At 40.5% G+C, this 16,675-nt stretch overlaps 1 protein-coding gene across 15 annotated transcripts in view; it reads right to left on the reverse strand.

The window, feature by feature from the left end:
* Positions 1–3,282: 3,282 nt before the first annotated feature.
* The window catches only part of NEK10 (NIMA related kinase 10), a 229,878-nt gene continuing 216,485 nt past the window's right edge, over positions 3,283–16,675 (reverse strand). For all 15 annotated transcript variants that reach the window (XM_027040905.2, XM_027040907.2, XM_027040903.2 and 12 more), the window contains 4 exons: positions 15,549–15,657; positions 13,572–13,624; positions 13,433–13,488; positions 3,283–9,341 (listed from right to left, as the gene is read on the reverse strand). In XM_027040905.2, coding sequence (XP_026896706.2) covers positions 9,293–9,341; positions 13,433–13,488; positions 13,572–13,624; positions 15,549–15,657 — 267 coding nt within the window. In that variant the 3' untranslated portion in view covers positions 3,283–9,292. The remainder of the gene's footprint in view (positions 9,342–13,432; positions 13,489–13,571; positions 13,625–15,548; positions 15,658–16,675) is intronic.

Below are 16,675 nucleotides of genomic sequence, written 5' to 3' on the forward strand. Positions count from 1 at the left end.
TTTACCTTGGTTGAGGTTATTTGAAAAAAAAAAAATTTTTCAAAGGAAAACAGGTGAAGGACATAGAAGAAAACCATCCTTCTCTCTTAGAGACCAAATGAGAGTCAGCTAGCCTTTCTTTCTAGACAGCGGTGGATTGCCCCTCTACCCGAGTTATTCTGTGTGTGGAAGACCTCTTACTCTCTGCCTAAGTTTCTCTCTACTTCCTGTGACTCCCTTTGTTGAAATTCTGACCTCATTTGATCTACAATATAATAACAGAATTGCAGGGGCTGGGGCGGAGAGCGTAGGTGACTCCGCAGGGATGGGAAGGAATGCCTCCAAGCCATTTTAGGAGGCCAGGGAGGTGCCACAGCACTGTAAATCTGTCCTGTCTTCAAGTTGCTAACCCGTGTCATCCTACTGGCAGCCAGAGTACCCACTGGCCCCCCCTTGGGAGAGGAGGCCGGGAGAGTGCAGTCACCACGCCTAGTTTAATTCCTGCTTAGTGGGAATTCTACACCAGGGCACATCACAGTAACACCAACCATATCCTTGGGCACATGTACCTTTAGGAGATTGTCAATCCATGCTCCTCATCACAGAAATATTAAGCTAGTTTTAATTTACCAAGCCATTTATGTTCTGCCATTGCCTTGCGTGGTCTTCCCTAGAAGCCTATCCTGAGATATGGGATGGATTTATCAGGAAATGTTGCTGGGAAAACTGATTGATGAGTGGAGAGGTGAGGCAGGGACCGGAAGGAAGCCAGGCTAGGATACTTTATCGGACACAGTGACGTGGAGGGGGACAGGCTCAGTTCTGCCAGAGAAACAGTGAGACAGTGAAGGGCATACCTCAGAGCTGTCCCAGGCGGGGGAGAGGGCGCTGGAGGATTTGTTCCCCTGAGCCTCTCTGTAAGCGGTTAAGGCCTGCCTCTGGAGAATGAAGTTCTGGATGTTACCAGTGCCAGGAGACAAAGCCGGCTCCCGCAACCACAGGACGGTTCCGACCAAAGAGACACAGACACGGACTGTTGGGAGGAGAAAGTGCACAGGAGGCCACATGCACAGAAATCGTCCAGGGTCTGTGGGTCTGGGCGGACACAGGCTGACATGGCTCCGAGCGCTTACGTCTATTGTGGTGTTTAATTTTTACATCAAGCCTAGGCCCAATAAGCTTTGAAAGTGGAATCTGCTGGTACCTCCCTTACACAGACGGGGAAGCTAAGCCTTCAAGAGGTTAAGTCCTTGCTCCGAAGTCATCCAAACAGAAAATCATGGAGCTAGCATTCAAACCCAACTGCTTAATCATGTTTACCTTGTGCCTCGTGTGCAAATAAATTTAGGGAATTTGGGGCCTTAAGTGATTTGTTTCTTGATCCTTGAACAATTCACAATATGTGTACCTATATCCTCATCGTGAAAATTACAACTGTTTTCCTGCATTATATAAACAACCTTTTTGCACTTACCAAAGATGGTTAAAACATCTGTAGCAACACTGCATTGGCTCAAGAGATAAAACCAGTATATGAGCAAAATGAATTCATGCCATTTTGGTCTTCATATAGTATGGTAGCAAATTAAATCTGCATGATAGGGGCAGCTTCATACAAAGCTTATATAAAGAGCAAAATAAATTATGTGCTCAATCTTGAGAAGAGGGATGGAATCTTAAAATTTGGGCGACATTTTCATTTCTTCATTGCTTATGATGTATTTTTTTAAGATCGCAGCTTGTAGCTATATCCAGCTATACTCTATAATTCGCTTCTTTAATTCCTGTTCTCTGCCATAGAAACATAATCACCAAGAACAATCAATTTGTTCCCATTTGGTAAAGAACTGAAATGAGAAAAGCAGATCGCCCCGCACAGAGTTTGAAGGATGTGGTGTTCCCGAAAGCCTCTCTGGCTTCTAGAAGAACAATTTCCATTCCTGCTTCTCATGCCAGTGACTCAGGTTTGTGGGTCTGTTGGTTGGGTTAGATCTGGTCTTCAAATAGCCTGCTGGAGACATCTGAGTCCTGGGATGGGGACTGGAAATGTTCTGGAAGTCAGGCCCTATAGTCTGAGGTCATGTTCATGAGACTACTTCACATAATTCCTCTCCAGGTATGTTGATACTGTGATATTTCATATTCTGTGGCCCCAGTTGTCCAGATCTCCCTATATCTGTGCCCTTTAGTATTGCACTCCGTGGCAGACATACCCCTAAGGTGACCTCAGTGACCCATTTCCTTGTATAATCCCCTCCCTCTGAATGCAGGCTGTGTCTGTGACTTGTTTGTAATAACTAGAATCTGCTAGAATAACTAGAAGGTGACAGGATGTCACTCTCCTAATTTGGTTCTGTTATAAAAACTCTCTTAGTTGACAACGGGGAGAGAAAGAGATCAACTCTGACCAGCAGAAACGAGCTGCCTTGATGTGAACTATCTATGGGCAGGGCCTTGGGGCAGGGGACTTCAGGTGACCTCTAGTTGCTGAGGACTGCAGTCCTACAAATACAAGGAACTGAAGTCGGCCAACGATCACATGATCTTGGAAGAGGATCCCAAGGTTTGAGTGACACCCAGCCCCCCTCCCACACTTTGATTCCAGCCTATGAGAGGACCCTGTTTAAAACATGATCAAACTCCTGACCTACAGAAATTTCAAGACACAGAATTTCTGTTGTTTCTAACTGCTAAGTTGATAGCAATTTTTTCCACGCCAATAAAAACCTGATGTACCTCCCCACACTAATGTTAGATTTGCCCATGTGATCTGCTTTGGCCAATAGGATTTGGGAAAATCTGATGCAGGTAGAGTCTCGACAAGGGGGTCATTGCTTTCCGCATTGGCTCTTGTTACTGCCATAAAACACATCTGGACTAGGTTGCCGGGAGGGTGAGAGACACATGGAGGAGAGCTGACCTTTCCCACTGGGTCCATCGGGACCATCCAGAACCAGGCAACCAGTCTGCTGACCAGGCAGGCACATGAGGGAGCCCAGCAGAAGTCAGCCAAGCCCAGCTCAGATCAGCAGAACACCCAGCTGGCCTACAGACTCACGAGAAATAATAAATGTTGTCATTTTAAGGCACTAAGTTTTGAAGTACTCACTATTCAACATTGGGGACACACATAGTTGCCACCAATTAAAGCTGCGGAACATATTTGAGCATAAACGTATATACGATCACCTTTTTGGAACTTTTTTTTTAATCAAAAGGCTTCTAAGCATAAAGGAGAGATTTAGGAGAGCTGGTGAGGGAAAAGCAATGACCATTTGCTATAAACCTTTGACAAAAGAGAGATTCTTTTTCCATAAGATTGAAAATTCATTTTTAATTTTCTTTAGCATCTTACAGAGCATATTTAAGCAATAGCAAAAATAAAGGCCACTCGTATCTTTTATATAAATCTTTCATAGAGGCATGGCATTTCTCTTCTCTTCCAGGGCCCCCAACTTCGTTACTTCAGAGTCTCAGTACACTCACACCAGAGGTTTTGTTGGAGTTTGGGGAGGACGGAATCATGTGCAGAGAAAGAAGTCCATCATCCTTCTGCCTTCCCTGCCACGTACCACCACAGAACTCCGAACGTTCCCTCTAACAACGCAGGCTCCCTGCAGGTAACCTTCTAACAGCCTGCTCTTCCGGTAGGAATGGGAGTGGAGGTAGGGCCAGACAGCAGAGAGACCTGTGGGTGGGACTGGAACAGAAAAGGACCTGCTCCTAGAAGCTAAGGGGGAAAAAGCAAATGAAAGGTACTTTCCCATTCTGTGGGCACTGAGGGCCTGTGGTGGTCCAGAACACGGAAGCTCTGGGCAACATGACATCAGGGGCTGTACTTTTTCTCAGAAGACAGCTCTGTCCTTTTTGATCGCCACAGACTCACCACTGGGAACAACAGAATACAGGAAGCATCGTAACTCAGTTTTGATCCACTAAATGTCAGTACACAGGATGCACTTAAAAGATGGTCCTTTGGCGTGATTTTTGTTTCCCATTTTGGAAGAGCAACACGATGGCATCTTTCCGTAGCCTGATTATCAACTGGTTTGTTTGCAAACAACTGAAATACCTTGAAATGCTTCTTTCTGATCTAGCCAAGTGTAAATGTATTCAAATCTGCCTGCATTTATCTATAGAACATCCACACATATTTCTGGTAAAATGTATTTTGTCAAACAAAACAGGCCTAAGGCCATGGATGAAAGATGGAAGCAAACGTGGTACCAGGGGCAGAGGGCAGAACCACAAGACAGAACTGTGTCCCTGAGGAGCCTAATATCTTCAGAATGCTTCACAGGGACCCTGTCCTAAGGTCTGGACCAACACGTTACTAGGGAGCCTTAGGGGCCCATCTGCTACTCGCTGGGGTTTTCAGCTCACAGGTGACAGTGATCAGTCGATCAGTAACTGCATGTGGGGGAAGACCCCTGATCCAGGAGACTCAGAGCAGGAATCAGTGAAGCAACGGGAACTGCCTGGCCTCCTGCCAACCGCCCACCATCCTGTGACTGGCCTGCTGGGAGATGCCGGGCTCTGGGACACCCCTTGCCTTCCACTTGCCCTGTGACTTCTCAGTTTTTATTTGTAGATTGTCCTACCTCTTTGAAAGAGTCATCTTTTATCCTTAACAAGTTAGGACTTCACTTCTGAGTACTTCTATTTATATGCCTCCCTCAATGCTATGTGGGGTTCATACAAATACTTCACACATTCCTTCTTGATATAAGGTATCCTTAAACCAGCTCCATTACCTTCCAAATTTACTGAAGTATGAGGTAAACATACTTGTATGAAGGGCAAGGAAAGCTAAAATTTAATAGCCATTCGTAAGCATTCTATTTCTTTCCAGAATTCTGACTCAAGTGGTGCTTGAAACGTAGAACTGAATCACGGATTAAGAATATTATTTTCTAAGTGACCTCTGCAGTCTGACTTACAGGTGCTAAGGCCTTAAAGCTTTGGTTCCTCTTGGTTTGTTATTCTAGTCCAAACCTCTCTCCGCTTGTTTTATGGGGACTAGTTCATGACATGTTTGCAGAAACGTCAGCTCATTTTTCATTTGTGAGCTCACCAGATCAATTCCAAGCATCTGTCCAGACTTGCTGATTACCTGATTTTCTATAAACAACAAAACTTCTATCTCTGTTCAGAGGAAACAAAGGGAAGCTACCTCCAAATGACAGCCTTTAAACAGTCACATATTAGCTATAATGAATGCACTTCTGCTACCTCTAAATACAATTCCTGGGTACAGAGCAGAGCTTTATAGTATGAAATGGGAAAAAGAGGCCACTTGCTACAGGTTGAGGAATAATATTCAAGCTTCAATAGAGAAGAGAGTTCACTTTTAGGATAAAAATCAATGAATTTTTAAATTTAAAAATCGGTTCATTACTACATATATGTAGTAAAAAAAAAAAAAAAATCAAACATAGCTCACATCCCAACAATGCTGTTACACTCCTAGGGTGTGTGATCTTCATTTTGAAAACAACTGTTGCCCATGGACCCAGAGGACATGTAAATTTGCAATATCCATCAGTCACTCCGTCAAAATCATAAAATCCTTCCTGTCCCTGTTGCAGATCTCAAAGCAACATCACGGCAGGAATGTAATCAAGCATAACAGTCATATTTACAATATGCAATTTAACTGCAATGACACACATAAGAACCTCTTTATCGCAAAGTTTCCCTGAGACATTTGTGTCCTCCTATCAATATGAAAAATAGCGTCTAAGGGTAAGCAGCACACTTCAGTGGGGAAAAATAATCTATCCCAAACCCTGTCCATTTCCATCAAAGGATACTATCTGGAAGATATAAAGGTACATAAAATATACTTATTATCACATGCAGTTGTTGAACATGAAGAATTTCATGTTTTGATGGAATTTCACCCCCAAGAGACAAGGTCAGTACGTGATAGCTGCATCTCCGCGGTGCTGAAGACGTGCTTCACCCTGATTCCTTTGCATTGCCTCTCCAGCTGATTTCTGTATTGTGAATACACACCATAGAAAAAGTGAAAGGCAAACAATAAAAGTACCTTACAAAGAAGTATTTCCCACCTTCCAACAGAAGCCGAAGCCATTTCTAAAGGAATCCAACATATTTACTGCACATGGTCCCTCGTCATTCCAAAGAAGAGAGAGAAATAGCAATAAAAATATTTTGCGATTCAGCAAATCAACCAGAGGGATGTGGATTCTATGCATATTAATACTGACGGAATTGACTACACATTATTGCCCTCACACATCTTAGATATGAGTGGTGAAAAACTGATGCTATTGCTGGAACTGCATGTAGTCAACTGGTCCTGTATTTGTTTTTGATCATCAAAATTCATGGTATTTAATAAGTCATAGATGGTACTCTAAGAAGACCTTGACTCCCACTCAGTTCCATCATTTGGGTTAACTTCATAACAGCATTTCTTAATTAGGGTCTGCTTTAGAATGCCCACGCTGTGCACACTGCCCGGTGCCACACAAGTGTCCACATTATACTCAAACAGCCTTTCTCTAGCAAGTTCCTGAAATTCGCCCATGAGCACTGGGTCCACTGTCCACGTTACTATTCCTTAGGGACCTCCAATTACATATCAAATATCTGGAAGAAGACAAGGTTAACAACCAGCAAGCACATGTGACTGCTGCAGTCACTTCCCTGAAAATGGAACATTCTGCTTTTAAAAAGCAAATTCAGGTTTCAAGTGCACACGTCCAGAGTTGGTAGATCAAAACACAATTAACTGAGGCATGTGTGTATCCAAAGTGATCTGAAAAGACTGATTCAGATTCTGTCCTATACAAATATTCAGTGACAGAGAGTTAGATGGGGATTTCATTGCACAACAAATAATTAACAATTATATACAAGAGAAAAAGAAAAAAATTAAATGTAATCAAGAAAGAACTATGAGGCCGATTACACTCAACAACTTCTTTGCACTACAACGCAGTTCAGAGTGAAAACAAAATGATCATTCTTGTTCTTTTGTGACGACAGGGGACTCCTGGTTGGAGAGTTAGAAAGTGAGGGCTTTTGAAAAGGTAACATCACTGTTGGGATGAGACTCCATACCCAAAAGGGATCCCTTCCCAGTGCCTAACTTTCTCTCGGAGGCCTGCCCTTGCACCGGGAGAATGTGGATCCAGTGACTGGTAGTTTAAGAAGGGAATCAAATAAAACACATTCATGACTTTGGCAAAAGAATGCATCAGTCAGCATAGAGGTGACAGGCCTAAAGCTGCTGTTGAACAGGACATCCGTGTGTTTATCTTTGTTAATCCGTACTGGCTTCTAGAATAATAAATGCCACTTCTATGGTCTAAAAGAAATAGATGGAAACATTTTGCTCCCTTTCTGGTCAATAAGGGCAACTGTATGCATTTGAAAACACCTTTAAATAAATCATTTCTTTTTTTTTCTTTTTTATTTTTTTTACTAAGGTGTGACCTCTGACTACTCTTCTCTTCTAAATGTTGTTGAGCATATATTATCATTTGAGAAAGAACTTTATTGTTCAAACTTTCACCCACAGCTTGGTTTCTTTCCAGGTGTTGGCTTCTATCACAATTACAATTTATGCCCCTGTAGGCCTGTGCCTCCTACATAGTGAGGAAAGGTGCCCATTCCATACAGGAACAGATATAAAAAATAATAGTGCAAGTTCAAATTCAGTTGGGATGGAAATAAAATTTTACCTGGGTAAGTCAACAAAATCATAGCATTTTAATTTTACACATAAATTTCACATACGGATGGAATTGGTTTGAAGGCGGAAACTGACATTTTTCATTACTGTAATTGCATCTGTTATTTAAAATTACAGTGTATTTGTAATCATTAATTTGGCTTAAAGACAAAGATTCGTTGGCAATTTCAAAGGCATTAGTTAAAGGACATTTGGATATCTTTTAAGTTTTGGATGTACAAATTGTAAAAATAGTATGGATTCATATTACGAGATTTTCCATACTATACAAAAGGTTCTTAGGTTTCAGTCACTGTAAAATATATTGAACTAAATCCTGTTCAATGATGCTAAAAATATATCAGTGTAAATAAAGATACCAGAACTCAGTGAGAAGTAAATAAAAAGCAGAATTCCAGCTTTCAGATGACTAATTACATAGAATTAGAATGCCCTTTAAGCAGTTAGAAGTGCAGTCTGACTTGGCAATAAGGGCACGTCTTGGTGATCCACCAGTGAACAGAAGCCAGTTGAAGAGATTTTAGCCCAATAAGAATCTAGAGAATTTTCATTGTAAAGTCTTCCTACAAAGGAACGAAACACTATTTGGCGTTCTGATTTCTTATGTTTTTAGGGATGTCTCGGTGAATAAAGAAGGGACTTATATTTCATTATATAGCTTATTTTCATTTCAAATTCTCAAATAATAAAAACTGTAAAACAATGGGGCTAATTTTAGTAAGAAGGGAATTAGAATAAGGAATATTGCATCTCTTTCATAGATTCCATGAAGTCTTCAAAGTGCTCTAAAAACACTATAAGTTTGATTAGCAGCAAAGCATTAGCCTAATCAAAACCTCTCCTCCCTCCCCCCTTCTATATGTATATAGACATTGTACAGCAATATATTCTATTAGTGTAGCTTACATCCGACAATTTGACAGTTATTCCCAGAGGCTGTGCAAGGTTACAAATACTGTCTACCGTCTTCAGACCACTAGCACCCAAGTGGTTAAGAGAGAACCAATCCTTTCCTTAAAACAACAACAACAAAAACAATAAAATTCAATCACCTATTTTGAATTTCTTTTAAAATAAAAAAAAAAATGGGGGAATACAGTGAATCACCCAATATATTATTACTCTGGGGCCTGTGATTTTCTCTCTCTAAAACTATTTTTATACATGGAAGGCTAGATGCCTTTAAACGTAGTTTCGGCAACTCTAAATATAAAATATTCCGTTGAAAAATATGACTTTTTGTGTGTTTGTTTTGTTTTCTCTTGTTTTTCAATGTGGAGGAAAAGTTCTGTGAGGAGCGAGTTTTCTTCCCACAGATGAATTTTGCAGCATTTTCTCCCAGCAGCACGCCGAGAGCCCTGTCCTCTCGTGCCTGCTGGATGTGAGGAGCAGAGCCTTCCCACACTGCTGCGGCCACGTAACCTAGCACAGGACCTCCAGAAAGAGGCCTTGCAGGTGCCATGGCAGCTCGGTCTTTTCTTTTCCACACCCTTCCAGCAGCTCCCAATCCCTGGGCATCTGGTTGAGCTGAAGTCCAGAACCTGAGCTTCACTAGGAAAAACCAAGTCTGTTCAAAATGCAGGGTTTTCATCTTTTGGTTGGGTGATTCTTGGTCCCCCATGGATAGGAGTGATATCTAGAAGATTCAAAAGTGCAAAGAGTTTGCTGTAGTCACACATATTTGATTTCACACATTCAATTTCAAAAGCAGTAGCTCAGGTGTGTGTGTGTGTGTGTGTGTGTGTGTGTGTGTGTGTGTGTGTATATAAATCACCGTGAAGAAAAGATGATTCTAAAACAAAATAGGATGGGGGATTTTTAGAAAGTCACCTTTTTGCTGAAGTTCAGTGCTAACTGGCTCTTTCTCAAATTATAAACTCAATTAGAAATGATAGCCCTTGAGAGAAGAAAATAAACACCCAAAGTAGGTTGTGCTTTTAAACATCTAATTTACATGTTACTGGTTCATTGGGGGAAAAAGCAATGCAAAGCGCAGATTTTTTTTATCTTGCAAATTTTACTTCTCAATACAGATTGCATTGTTAAAAATGGTGATATGTGCCCCTAAGTATATAAGGATGATACGCTTGCCATTTATTCACTCACAGGATTCAAGCAGTTTTACTGTCACAAACAACAATGATAATATTAAGTCATGCTAAGCTGTCTCCTTCTGGTAAGTAAGCTAAATGTTTATGAATGTAAAATATAATTAATCATACATCCTGCAAATGATGAAGAATACAGTGTACTTCAGGCTGGCCAAGCCTGTTTTGACCTCGTTTCATTTTCTTTATACTACTTTCTTCCTCTCAACTCATTCTACTTCCTCTTCCTGGAAGCCCAGAAATGAAGGATTCCCCATTTTGCTGAGGGCTCCTTGCTGCTATGTCTCTTTCTGTTACCATTTCCTTTCCCTACTACAGCATTTTGTGCCCAAGACGGTCTTCCTAACCAACTGTCCAAGCAGTCTCCCCTTTATTTAAACAGTTGCAGAAACTGTCCCTAAAGAGAGCTAAGAGATGGATAATGGCTTCATCCTGAGGCTGTCCGTCTGATAATGGTATCTCTCTATCCCTGACTAAATGGTCACTCTATGGCCGAAGCTAAAAGCATGCTATATCTTGGCTTCATGCTTTCGCTGCTGACGTAAGTTTGAACTGACTGTCTGAAGTTGTAAACTTCGGTAATACAGAAACTATGTATGCACTTCTCGGTGTGGTGCTTGACCAAGATCACTAGTAACATTCTGCAATGATGATGACAATGGCAATGAGAGCAACAGCAGATCTGGGCAGGTGCTGGTGACTTTTGGGGAGTTAAAGCAATGTTTCCCACTTCCAACCACATGTGAAAGATTGAAGAAACACTGGGCTAAACAAGGCCAACAGATTTCTTCCTTACAGCACATCTCAGACTCTGTGATATGGTAACATGTGTCACCATCCTCTGAAAATGGAAAACTGTCCTTTCACAGTTTCCCAGATATGTTTGATCACAAAATTTTATTTTTCAGGGAACATCTATTAGCATCTGTGAGAATATTGGCTAGTCTATGGAACCAATTAAGGGAATACACTCCAGTGACTCTAAATACTAGTACAAAATAAATAGATAAATACATACATACATACATACTAGTACATGTCCAGTGATATTTAGCATCCTCCATCCTCTGACTACAGAAAAATCATCACTGACATGGCTGATTTGATTCATATCTGGAATTATGTGTGTTTCTAGCTTGTGAACTATTAGATGCTTCTAAGTGGAAGCTGACTTTCTGGGTAATTAATTTGGAACACCCATAAACAAGTAGTTTAGGCACAACTAAGGGTTCTTTTTACTAGTAAACTGTGAGGAGTCTTCCCTCAAGGTATACTCTATCATTGTTATTAGAAGATGAAAAGGGAATATCATGGCTGTAAGAATTTTTAAATTGCTGCTTCATTTTACTTTGGAGCATTTTAAGAATATTTTACGTATGTCCTATCCAACGTATGTTGCTTGAACTTGACCATTTAAGTCATGTCTCCATAGTCTATTCACTATTCTGAATAAAACTGTAAATAATTTTTGGTCTTTGTTACTAGGCATCTCATCATCTATTCATCGTAATAACAAAATGTGCGATGTCTTTTAATATAGGAGTGCATCTTTGAAAGTAGAAATAATGTTTGAATTTTTTAAAACTTAGTGACAGAACTTAAAAAGGATAAAAGCGAATTTAAAAATAAGACTACGACTAAATTTTTTAGGGAAAAATAAGAGCTCTTGTATGAGCTTCCCAACTTCCTTACACACCTGGTTTTTCACTGACATTTAGTTTATTTTCTGCCAAGGTATGAAGCCATTCATGGCCCGTGATCCTGAGTCTCTGAGCATATGTAGATAAATCATGACAAAAATGACTTTTGCCCCCACTCTAAGCCAAAGGCACTTAAAATAATAAGGGGCTAAGAGTCAAGAACAAAGACACTCATTCTATTCATGGAAAGTTGGATGTACTCAACCCAAATTGAAAATGAAAATTCAAAATCTCTCCAAGGAAGGTGGGAGAAGAGTGATTATGAAGATGGTGATTTCTATTAATAATATACCTTTGGAAAATGAGAATTACTCATCATATCTCTGTAGTTATAAATCACAACAGAACTAAATCTACAAAGGTAGTATTTTGGAAATATGTTATCAAGCCAAAAGAACAAGCAGTTGAATAAACTTAACTGTGTGATTCATACGAACAACTTGTTGTAATAGGAAAACTAAAAAAAAAAAAAAAGCTGGAGACTGAAATAACCTCAAAAAAGAATCTGATTTCCATATAATAACCTTCGCAGAATGCTCTCGAGGCCTCGTTCTCATACCATGGCTAATACCTTTGGAGATGACTTCTGGAATGATTGATTGATTTTAATATGAAATTTATTGTCAAATTGGTTTCCATACAACACCCAGTGCTCATCCCAATAGTGGAATGATTTAAATAGTGGTCACAAGATAGCTTCACCAGCTGGAAAGGAAGGCAGCTCCTTCAGGCATAAAAGGCCACTTTGAGAGAACAAATTAAAGCAACTTGGAGCCACGCAGAATGTGGATGTGGCTGCTTACGATCAATGTGATGGTCTGTTAGGAGGGGCTCCTTAGAAAAGTCCAGAGGCAACTCGGATGGCAGACACGGTGAGTGCCCACCTCCCCTCATCCACGCCACTTCACGGCGTGCTGGCCTACTTTCTAGCTGCCTGCACCTGCGTTTCTTTTCCTGAAGATTTCTCTGGCCTCTGGAGTCTGCTCTGTCCACCTTTACAGAAGGCCAGAAATGCCAGGGAACTAACATTCTCTGGGCAAAGGCCGCAAACAATGACGGATGGAAACTGTATGACAAATACCCGGGTTGCCTCAGCCCTTGAGTGGGATAACTGAGGTACATGTTCAGTACCAGCTCTCAGATTTCCCCAGCGGGATCAAGCCCCCATCAGCCACAAGGGTAAATTGCTTCAAAATGACACCTTTATTGAATTATTTCTTCACTCCCCTACCAGCGTTTCCTGGAATTGCCTCTCAAGTAAACTAACTGTAGTCAAACCTTTGTGCCCAACACTGTGCCCAACGGTAAATGGCAGGAATCAGAACAGGACAAAAGTCAGAAAATAGTATATTTTTTAAAGCACCAATAGTGGTTATTTTAGAAGATAATACATAGCTCCAGTAAACTGAGGTTTCTCACTTATGGTGATCAAGAGGCAATATATAACAACAAATTCCTTTCCCACCAACATATCTTAAATTCACCAGAAGTGATTCTTTGTTTAGTTGTATTCTCTCCCTCCCTCGCCCCTGCATTCTATACAAATGATGGGTAGATTTCAGTGATGGAAATCTGAGTTTACAGCTCTACTAGAATGGAACAAATGTTTAGTTAAAAAAAAAAAAAGCTTAGAAATGCCTTTCCATTTCATTATGTTTCTTATTTTTTAGGAGAGTAAATTACCACTAAGCTATCACCCTTTCTTTTTCAACACAGAAACAGCAGCTGCTTCCATACAAAAGATGGGCAACATATACTCTCCCCATGGTTGTATCTAGTCTAAGCCAACAGATTTTACAGAAGTATTTAAAATGAAAGTTGAAAAAAAAAATCTCTGGAATCCAGGATAGAGAAATCAGATCTAACACCCAATGATCTCAACTGATTTGTCACATTTGAAAGAAAATTCCAGATCTCACCTGTTAGATTTAAAGTTGTAATAGCCACTTTCTTCTAGGACTTCTTCAATCACAGTCTGGAGTTGAAAAAAAAAATCAGGTTAGTATTGAATTAAAAGCAACAAAATAAAATTGTTCAAAGGCACTGCAAAAACTTCACCTGCATCTGTTCATACGTTATTCCCTCCTCCAAATCAAAGCTGGTGCACAGACCTGAAATAGATAGATTATGGAAAGTCTGAACTCCAGTTCATATTTTCTTGATTAGACTTTATTGGCGATTACAACTCAACTGTAGTGAAAACGGTGAATTTAGACATGAGGAAGAGGAGTACTTATAAGCACATTCCAAATTGTCTTGCTTTGAATATTCAAACTCTTTCTTTCTCTTCCTTTAATAACTGGCTGCTTTTGGGGCATCACAAAATAATACGCAAATAGTACACAAAGGTATAGGGGCATCTCACAGGGTATAAATCGGGTAATTTTGTTAGAGGGGTGGGTGTGTGTGCACACTAAGGACAGGTGAGGAGTATTCCAAACGCAAACTACTTGGTGAGTTTTCCGATCAAGAAATTCTCCTTAATCTACAAGCAAAACCAGTAAATATGTGCTAAAAAGAAAATGAATTCTTAGAGGGAGGCAGAAATAGACAGTGAGAGACAAGGAATACCTGGCCCTTTCCTATGACTGCCTAAAGGGAAATAAAATACTTTTAGTGCCAGAAGGCAAGACTTTCTTGGATGTCTGTTCTAAGGATGATCTACCAGCACCTCGCCCAACTGAGAGCCACCCGAGGCAACGCTGACCAGCTTCCACTGCAATCAATCAGCACTGGTGTGCTGGGAGGCGCGGGAGCTCCCCTCCACTTAGGGGAGACAAGAGGTGCTGGGTTGACGTTGAGGGGAGGCGTGGGGCTGAGTCCTGGCAGGTCGTCTTCAATGCTCTGCCTTCAGGGGTTCCCAAAGTGCCCGCAGCCTCTGCTGTCTGAGCTGGTGGCCAGCCTGCTTGGACGGGACTCGTCCGCTCCACCTTGGGGTGGCATGTCAAGCTGCCACAGGCTGCCCCGGGGATTTGCACCAGAATTCTCTGTTTCATCAGAGTTGCCGCTGTAAGAAGTCTGGCCCGCAGACTGACTGGCCTGCCCTGGGGGGCACTTTTAAAAGCAAAAGACTTTCAACAACAGTTTATCTTGAGCTTATGGGTTTCTCAGGGAGTATTCTAAATGTAATTCTGCCTATGGGCTCGCTTCATCCCAGGGGTCCAAGACTTAAGGAAAGTTTGAGAATTCATATATGAGATGATTTGCCTAAATCGAGGAGTGAGGGCAGAGTGAGTCTCCCTCCCTTTAGCCATAATTCCTATCTATTTCAGAACTCAGTGATGTAACTCTAGTTTATAGGGACTTCAAACTTATTTAGGAACTCTAAAACCTCAGAGTAGCTTGAAAACCTCTTCTGAGAGTTCCATTATCATGAGAAGAATTACATTACGCTGAGCCCCTGCTGATGGCCAAGCACTTTTTATATGTTTACACTGGCCCTCACCATCACCCTAAAGTGCAAGTACCATTTTTACCCCCATTTTACAGGCAAGAAAACCGGGGCTCAAGGGGTCGAATAATTTGCCCAAGGTCAACTACTAAATGGTTAAGCTGAGATTCAAATATAGGTATCCAGGTTTTGAGAATCCACACCTTTCGTCCCTAGGCGATGTGGCCTCCCTATGTGAGATTTATGCAAAAAAAGAAAAAAATTTAAATATGTCTAATGTGGATTCTGCAGGTAAGTTTCAAATTTTCTCCATTTTAAATATCCAAACTCTTCACTTCTGCTTTTGGGCATTTGATTTTGCATCATCAGATAGCAAGAAGAAATAAAAGGAAATACAATTCACCCACACAGATTCTGCTGTTTGTTTATGGCATTAATAAATGATCAAGGAAGCTGCCACAGCAGGGTACAATAAATCTCAGGGAATTTCTATATTCCTACTGTATATCCTTTCCAACTATTGCCATAGATAATCAAAATAAGCTCTATCTTTTAAATTGAAGATAATCTTTTAAGGGTAAGCTGTTGATCCAAATAATAGATTTCTTTGTGAAAGCCAGATTTCCGGTGTTGCAGGCCATTACCTGTTGGGTCATCTGGGGACAGGCTGTTTCCACTTGATGAATGATGTAATAAATGGTAATCCACTGTGAAAAAGTTGGGCTCGATTGGTTCTGGAGATCCCTGAGATAACTGGAACAGAAAAGGCAAAGCCACATGTTATTCTGCACTCAGAAGCAAATGATAGGAGATCACTTTCCCTATGTCTCCACATGGAGAATTTAGTGCTGTGGTTTTCAATCCCTTGTAAATAGATAAAGGCACATCATCCTTTCAAAAGAACTTGTAAATTAGAGGCAGGCAAATTATAGCAGAAGCAAGGTAGACAATTCCCTGGTCACATGAAAAAGTAAAAACAACTCTGCACTTTTTAGTTTTATGAGAGCAAGATAAAAACGGATAGAAAAATAATGGCATGGGCTTGGAACATCAAAATGTTATTTGTATCAGGCCTATGAGGAATAACCTCCAGTTATTCAGCAGAACAATATGTTTAGCCCACATCATCATTGTTTTTCATGTATCTGCTTTGAACAATGCCTTCTTGTTTGACCAACACAACCAAGTTTCTTAATACATTTTGCTAAATTACTGTTGCTTAATTTTAATCTCCAAATATGAATCCTCAACACTCTAAAGGAGAGAGTTATTCACTAAACGACAGAATTTATTAAGGTTCCAATTATTTAATGGTCTTCTATAAAGCTGATTTTTTTAAGCAGAATTTTAGGCTATAAATATTTCTCAATCTCCTTTCACCTTTAATTCCAACCAGCACTCGGGCTGGCCAAGTTTTCATGCCTGTGTTAATGTAACATATTAAAATGCCAATTCTTATTAATAAACCAGAAACAAATGGCACAATTCAGACTATGCAATAGTAGTTGCCTTGGATTCACATGCTCTGCTCAGGAATTAAAATACACCATTGTTCAATCACTTGAGAAAACTCGCAGTATTCATTAAAATTCAACAACTATGCCTACCCTGTGACCCAGCAATCGCACTCTTAGGTATGAACACAAGAGAAATGAAGGACTTCTGTCCATCAAAAGAGGTACACAAGAATGTTCATAGCACCTTTATTCATAATAACCCCAAACTGGAAAAACCCCAAATGTCTACAGACAGAAGGATGGGTAGATATATT

Source organism: Acinonyx jubatus, chromosome C2, assembly GCF_027475565.1.
Source record: "Acinonyx jubatus isolate Ajub_Pintada_27869175 chromosome C2, VMU_Ajub_asm_v1.0, whole genome shotgun sequence".
NCBI classification, from domain to species: Eukaryota; Metazoa; Chordata; class Mammalia; order Carnivora; family Felidae; genus Acinonyx; species Acinonyx jubatus.